The 8648-nt window shown below is 31.7% G+C and overlaps 1 protein-coding gene across 1 annotated transcript in view; it reads left to right on the forward strand.

The window, feature by feature from the left end:
* LOC106678615 (homeobox protein goosecoid) overlaps nucleotides 1-8259 on the forward strand; it is a 71440-nt gene extending 63181 nt beyond the window's left edge. Inside the window, exon 3 of the mRNA XM_014417218.3 lies at nucleotides 7818-8259. Within this exon, the coding sequence (XP_014272704.2) occupies nucleotides 7818-7970 (153 nt within the window). The 3' untranslated portion in view covers nucleotides 7971-8259. The remainder of the gene's footprint in view (nucleotides 1-7817) is intronic.
* The last annotated feature ends 389 nt before the right edge of the window (nucleotides 8260-8648 follow it).

Genomic DNA, 8648 nt, shown 5'->3' on the forward strand with positions numbered 1-8648 from the left:
TTTAAAGGATGAACATTTGTCTAGCTTTCTACATAATTACCAATTAGGTCCATGAATTTTCTAATTAAAGGCATTTTTCTATTCCCGTTTCAAACCAGGCTACTACCACGTCCTTAAGGATGCATTGACCCTCTTATTTTACCTCATCTTCGTAACTGAATTGGCTTTCGACTTAATGATCTTACATCATAGGAATCGTTGACTCTAGGACAGATAATGCTTCACTTCTTTTGTGGTAACAGTAGTTATGAAGATGGCATAAATACTGCTTATAGAGTTTTTTGCTTTTTCTATTAAATAAATTTTATCTACGAAAGAGATATAGTTAGTACAAAGCGAAAACGTCAAGGTCACTCGTGCTTAACTCTTTTCATTGGAGACAAAATAGTGTATTCTCGTTCAGAAGTTTCCTCTTAAGTCTTCAAGACATATATACTTAGATCTTGGTGTCCCAAAGTCCCTTATCGTGGCTATTTGAGTTCGGAAAACATGAAAGGCTTGCAGAAATGAAAGGAAGAGCAAAGGAAGCCGACGAAGAGCCGAGGTTAACCATTATCCTGGATTCTAGTAAAGTGGCTATGGACAGAGATCGACTGCGGAGGTGGTGGCGTTGTAGAGGATTAGGAAGGCCACACAAGGAGCTCTAATTGAGGCAAGGGTAATCCTTTTAGCCCGAGGTTCAAGTACCACAACGGGCGGTTCCCCTACCACAATCATCGGGAGGGTCTCGTAGTCAAAAGAACACGTTAGGGGATCCTGTTTTCTTTCCATCCGCCTCTCCCAGAGATTTATTGAGGCCTGTTAGAGCTCCGCCTATTGCAAGCAATGGCTCCACTACAAAGGCCTTTTAGCGAATAATAAAAATATAGAGTCCGTTATTGGCATCCTGCTATACATTTTTACAAAAGGTATCTAATTTTTAAAATATCATACTAGAAAAAAATGAGTAATATTTTAATTATAACTTCACTATCAGCTTTATTGTTTTGTGATTTGAAAATTTGAAATAATTTTATATTTCGAAAAATGGATTCATTTGATTTTTACCGAATTTTATCCTCAACAAGTCATATTTCCATATTTTAAATTAATCCATGATTGGTATTTTTTTTTAAAGAACATTACACCTTAAAAAATAGAAATTTTTATTATGTATTTCTTTTGCTGTAATAATACAAATACCCTTAGGTCCGATGCCGATATGAACAATCGCTGCCTAAATAAAAAATGCAATTTTAGAAATTAAATCTATATTATGCCCTTGAAAAACAGCTAAAAATCTTGACTTTCTTTATTTTATTTATAAGATAAGATAACCATTTTGATGTAAATAGACTGTGTTATTTTTTCTTTATTATTCAGGTTAACAGTTTTAGACAGTTACGTGACAATTTATGTTTATGAAGGAGAGAAACTATTGGTGTCCAACACCTTATTCATCCCTATTTTGAAATTTTATATAAATTATTATATTTAGAAACCGGATTTTTGTGGATTAAAAAAACGATAAATATGCAGAGAAAAACCCAAAATGTTTATAATCGCACAGTAAAAACTAAAAATGTGTATAAACCCGAATCCTGCAATAATCAACTTTATTGTTCAATTAATAGTATTAATAAATCGGAAGCTTACCTAATTTTGTTAGAATCAAATTGGACTCACTAGAAACTCAATAAAAATGTAAAAGTTTGTCCTTATTTGAAGATACATGAGGAAGCTAATCTAAATATTAGATAGGCTAGGCACTATGTAGAATGGAGTATTTCAAAAATATTCTCCTAACCGAAATTTCCCAAATTTCACCGAAAATTTCACTATTTCACTAAAAATTAATTAACATAACTAACACTAAAATATGTTTTCAATTGTGTATGATTGAATATGATAATTAAATGATGATCAACATTGCATATCAATAAAATTAATAAATATTGACATGCATATTAAATTAAAATCTGTACCGCTACAAAAACCCATGATACAACAACCCCAGGAGTTCAGCACTTTATAAAGAAGTACTGTTACTAAACCAACGGTTGTGCAAGGAATTTGGTCAGAATCACGCTCGACCGCTAAATTTTTATCCAATTTAAAAGGTTGAGTGGACCCCAGGAGGCTCCAGAACCCACAGGAGTTGACTCCTACTACAGTGTAACAGAAAACAATTTTCTGCCCAGTTCAGATTCGAGCCCGTGGCCACCGCGCTTCCATCGACTAGCATATACCAACCATAAATATGAAATATTTAGTTCATGCATAAGGTTCTGTGCAACAAAAATCAAAATTTTGCTTAAATGAGTAAAACGTGCAGTTTTATGCAGAAAAATTTCAAAATGTTACAAATTTTAGAAAATCACCAAAACGTGCAATTTTGTACAAAATATAATTAGTATTTTTTCGATGTAGTGTATTAATAATTTGCATGATAACTGTATAAAATTTTAATTAGATACCGTAGAAATTTATTATAATAGTTTATTATAAAATTGTTTACTGCAGATGGTCATGGTGACACTGAGAGCTGCTCTCCTGATATGCGTTAATAAAAATAAATTAAAGAGTTTTCAATCAAAATTAAAGATATTCATTTTTGGAAAGTTATTATTTAGAGATTAGAAGGCGTAGTAGCTCAGTGTGTAAGGGGTTTTTCAGTCAACCCTGTAGGTTCGAGGGTCCCTCTAGCATCCATCCAGCCTCTATAAAGTAGGTAACCTTAATTGGAGAAAACTCTGGTGGTTGAGAGTCATCTTGAATAAATCCCCTCCTTATATAACAGTTCTTCTAGAATACCTCCTTAAAAGAGCTATAGATGTTTACTTTATATTATTATTATTTACAGATTATTATGAGAGCATCTTATGTAGATAAGTTCAATTTTTATTGATATTGGGGATTTGTAACAGCAAATCTATAAGGGAAACTTTATTTTTTTTAAATAAACTGAATATGATTTTCGTGTAGAATTTTAATTTGTTTGAAAATTCTGAAAAACAATATAAATTGTTTAAATTTTATTTTGTTCACAATGGAGACTGTATTGACTATTTAGCGACGGGGCGGCGGTACCCACTCCCTCTTGTTCCTACAGTTTCCACTCAATTACATTGAGCTTTACATAGCAGTTTCCACGCTGGGCCCTAATCTTTGTCCAAATGAAAGTTGTCCGTAGCGGTTCATATTAAGCCAGCTAACACGGGCCAGCGTATCGAATTCCATTTAGCCGCAGCCCCGACTATTATTAACGGCTTTCCCCGAGTTTAGGGGTTAAGGGAGCCTTGCAATATTGAGAGCTTGGCATAGAGAGGGCGAGCAGAAGTTAGTACCAACATACTAAGAGGTTAAGCCATTGTTGTACGGGCCGATTGTCACCAGACTAGATGATAGGTTCAGCCGCGGAGATTACTCCCAAGTTATCCCCGAGCGGGACTGAATTTTTCATCGACTGAGGCAGGGCGTAGGGAAGAACAATCGGAACTGGGGGGTGTGTTTTGAAACCAAATAAGGCCCTCTGTTGGCAGAGGGTAATAGAATAATCCCGGGGTTGGTTCGTCAAACAGGCGAATTATTGCCCTCTTTCCTCCCTTAGTTACTGCCAGATTACTTTATTAATGATTTCCTCTCGAGTTTCTAGTCTTGTTCAATAACTCCCCTAGCAGTTTAACCATGCAATAGTTTAACACATCCAATCCAATTTTCCTGATTTATTGAAATATAATTATGTCGTTCTTCAAAGTTTTGAAAGACAATTTTTAACTATATGTATCATAGTTCTTATTTGAGAACGTTTAAATACAACTTCAATATTAATTTAATCTAAGATTGTTATCAATTTTCAAGAATAATAAAAATATTTTTTTCTGCTCTAGCCGTCGATATATCGAATAAAATTATTGAAAAAACAAAACTGGTTTATTCATTGATAATGAGGTAGTAATGTACTTTTTCATACGAACTTTTTTTTTTCTCGGCGTTGGAGTCCTATAATAGGGGTATTCACAATGTGTTAAATGTAAAATGTTTTAAAATGTTAAATGTTATAAGTATAGGATTTAAGCAGCCCTATTTAAAGTCATATTAAATGTTGAGTGCATGAGAGCTCCTAGCGGATTTTCTGAGTAACTAGTTTTATAACCTTTCCTTCCAAAATTTCATGTTATTGTTTGCTTCTAAGTTTTGATCAAAGTAATTTATTACAACATGCCTAAATTGAATGAAAAGTGATAGCTGAGTGAAACTAGGGCCCCCCCTAGCTTTGTTGGTCTTCTAATTTGTGAGGAAGAGAATCAAGATAAGCTAATTGACAGCTATTACATTATAATTATTGTCATACATTGCTTTATTAGTTTTAAAAACTTCCAAAACACTGCTAATACACAATTAAAACACAAACTAGGAGCAAGTAATCTAACACAACAAATAAAACGGTGACGAGCTCAGCTGGTTTGTTGCGTGACGTCATTCTCCATTTATCAGACCTAGTAACAGACTCTCAACCATGTTATATCGTTTTAACATTGTAAAATAAGGAAATATTTCTACATTTAACATGAGTTTCTCCATTTAACACGCTTTAACATGTTAAACCAAAGATCATGAATACCCCTACTGCCTAACCCTGGTGTGAGGTCAAGTTTTTCATTTAGTGGGATGGGACAGCCACTCGATGAAAAAAATCAACGCTCTAGGCCGGATTCTAACCGGCGCCGCCAGCAGATCTCAGATTGGTAAGACTGCCCCTAATCACCTGAGCTGCGGTCGGCCCTATACGGATGGTTATTTAACTAATATTTTTTGCGTTAGTATCCCACCATACATCTTTACCTTTCCTCCCCAACAGAACTGATTGTAAAACTGAAATATAAAACTATTTACTCAACTATCTACACTTCATTATTAACTCAACAGTATTTTGAAGATTCAGTTTATCAAAATGTTGGTTTACTTGAAGATAAACCAACTCTGGAATTTTCAGTGGGATAGGGTGCTTTGCCAAACGGATTCTGACACATTTTGTTTACTTTTTTTGACCATGTCTGTGCAAACGTTCAAACAAAATCGTTTTCAATTCGTTAGTTATAAGTTAAATAAATTTATTGCGAGAATCCCTCATCACAATTTTAGTTTTTTCGTCCAGCCAAGAGGCCTAAAATGATGATTTCACCTCAATAACTGAATTTCACAATGATGATGACGGATTCTTACGGATAATTTAGATCTTATTTTTTAGGGGGTTTAGTTTTTTTTTAATTTCAATTAGGCCAATATTTTTTTCTCCTTATTTAGTTTATAGTTTAAATCTGAGAAGTTTGAGGTAAAGCATTGTATTGGTTAACACATGAAGAATTGAATTAAACCTTAAAAAAAAAAATAAGTAAACATAAAATGCGATTGTTCTTGGAATAGTATTGACCAGTGGCTTCGGGTAATTATAAAAAAAACTCCCCGGAATAAGCCTTAACGTTCTGTACTATCGTTTTTAATTTGGATTCCCGATCCGCCTGACTTTATAGTGACTAGTGGGAATTTCAATTTGGTTTTTATATTATATTTAATTACTTACGTATTTATTATCATTTATATTATTTTAAATACAAATAAATTAATGGTATATTTGTATATGAATGCACAATTAAAAGCTAAACAGAGAAATTTTAATCTTAAAAAGAGAATTTTTCTTGTAATAATATTTTTAAACACTCCTTTCTGCAAATTGGTCTTGCTTATTTTTCTTAAACTTAAAATTGAGGTAGTTTTAAAAAATTGAAAAATGGAATTCCAGCCTTCTTGAGATGAATATAAAGTCGTTTATTACAAATATCTTTTTATATAGCTCTTTAATTATGGACAAAATTTGAGGTTTCGATTTAGACTACTTTAATATATGTTTGCATAAATATAAAGATTACTTAGCGAGTTCAGATATATTAAAACAAGGTTAGGCTTACCATGTATTAATATTACCAATTAAATAATAAAGTTGATTATTGCAGAATTTGGGTGTTTCATAAACATTTTGATTTTTTACTGCGTGATTTTACACAGTTTAGGTTTTTTACTGCACGTTTTTCGGTTGTTTACTGTACAAAAATTTATCTCTGTGTATGTGACCCCGCGAATAGATAAATTAAAATTTCGAAAATTATAGAGATTAGGGGGGGAGGAGGAGAAGGAAGGAGGAAAGTGAACTTGTATGGTGGGACAGCAGTGTATGGGAAATGGTGGGATGGACAATGATAGTAGTGCATTCAGTTAGTTCACCCTGAGTCACAGTACCACAGCACTAGCTCCCCGTTTCCACGAAATTGTTTCAACGGCTATTGTAGCTGAGCTCAGTTGTGGATTTTCAAGTATTTTGATCTCGCCATGTTTTGTTCTAAGGTGCTTTTGTTTCTGTTAATTGATAAACTAAGATTATTTATTTTTACGTGAATAAATTTTATTTTAATATTTGTAGGTCCAGTTATTCGGTTATGTAATTACGGTGACTAATTGCTCTTTTTTATAAGAGAGTACTGTTTTTTTAACTCCTTATGTACTTAGATGCCTTTGGAAGAGCCACTGTCTTGTTTGATTTCTGTAAAAATGCATAGTTTTTTTTTGTTTGTTTTAAGCATTTAACAATTCTTCATTCATATATTTTTTTAAAAATTTATGAAGTGAATAGTAATTTATTTTTATTTTCTGTTTATTCAAAAATAAATTGTATGTTTTATAATGAAACTTCTCAGGTTTTTCTTGTTGTCATTTTTACAAAAAAAAAAAAATAAATAGATTTCTAACCATCCCTGATTTTAGTATCTCACTTAATATTCTATTTTTTTCATTCGGAAATAATGTCCACCGCATTCTTATTGTAAACTATATTAAAATTAATTATTTATTACATGATATCGACGTAATTAGACTTAGCATATTGGTTAGGTTATTTCATTAAATAATAATTTAAACTAGGTGAAAAAAAAATCAAGAAATCAAAGATATGTTTATTTTAGTTACATTATAGGTATGAATTTTATTTTTAATCTTATGGAAATCAATTTATTGATGCCAACCAAAAATTTAAATAACTCTCAATATAAAAACGCCAACTTCGGAGTATTTTTTGCCTAAAATATTGGAAGACTTTGTCTTGTGTTTATGATAAGGAATTATGACAATAAAATAATATTAAATTAAATGAATATAAAAAGTAATAAACATAATATATATATTGCAATAAGTAATTATGATATTGCTATAATTATTAGCATTAAATACTAATCATATGGTAAGTATAAGGCGAGATTCTCAATTGAAAATATTTTTCCTTTTTACATATTCATCATTTCCCCCGTCTTTTTCTGTATTATAGTTCTTAGAAAATGCTGTAAACGTCATAAGTTCTTAAAATCGTTTTTCGAATTCCCCCTATTGACCAGAAAAATGTGTATCATTTTTTTTGTTTGAAAAAAAATAGGGAATAATCATTGTAAATTCGTAAACCAATTATCACCTTGTAATACTCATTAGATCCTCTAAATTCCGGAAAAAATGGTTATTTTGAGGTTTGAAAAACAATTTTGCCTGTGTGGTACGCTATTCTCTCAGTTCAACCAATGAACAAGTAAATTCATAATAATAATTTATTACAAGACCGAAAAATAGTTTAAATAAAAAATATATATCGAATATAAATTATATAATATTTTCGGACGTTTAAGGTTCATCATATAATAATGAATAACTAAGCGTAGTTTTTGACCCAATAATTGGCCCAAATTCTTTTCTGGCCAGTAACTCTTGACATCTTTCTATAACTTGTTTTCCTTTTCCAGGTCTGGTTCAAGAACCGCAGGGCCAAGTGGAGGAAGCAGAAGCGAGAGGAGGCCGAGAGGCTGAGGAAGCTGCAAGAGGAGGCTGCCGGTCTTCAAGTTCCTGTGACCAGGGACCACACTTCAGACTCTGAAGAAGATCTCGTTGTAGCATAGATTCCTCCCAGATAGAACAAATACCTCATCGTACTCTCGTGATAAGATATTTTATCGTCTGTAATACCTGGGTAGTTCCATGTTTTTTGTTATTTTTTCCCTTATCCGGTATATTTTCATTCAGTGTGATTTAATTGTATATTTTAACGAATATATATCCTTCTAAATTTGTGAGTATACCCGAAATTATAACCGCATTGAAAGTTGAAAAAAAAAGTAGATTTCAGATCGTTAAAATATTGAACTATATAAAATCCAAAATATTTTTTTTTAATTTATTAAAATTAATATATTTTCCTACATATAACGTATCAATTAATTATAGTATATTTTGAAGTAACAGAATTCATGTAAATTGCCAATAGATTTTCAACAGGCCTGTTATTTATATTTAATTATTTATTTTTATGTTTTTTGTTTATGTACAAAATGTTATATTCACGAATATAACACATACTACCTCACTGCATAGGGAAATAGAATAAATGTTTTTTTTCAGGTCCTGTATTTTGTATACAATTCAATATAAAGTACATTGTTTGACCTTAATTTACTTAAAGTATTATCTCAACACTATTGCCTTTTTAATAGTTATTTTTAAAGTTCTCTTTAGACGTCCGATTTCGTATGTCTCAAGTTTGTTTATACAAAGGCTTGTGTATGGTTTAGAGGAATAAA

Source organism: Halyomorpha halys, unplaced genomic scaffold (genome assembly GCF_000696795.3).
Source record: "Halyomorpha halys isolate HHAL.00 unplaced genomic scaffold, Hhal_1.1 Scaffold150.1, whole genome shotgun sequence".
Classification (NCBI taxonomy): Eukaryota; Metazoa; Arthropoda; class Insecta; order Hemiptera; family Pentatomidae; genus Halyomorpha; species Halyomorpha halys.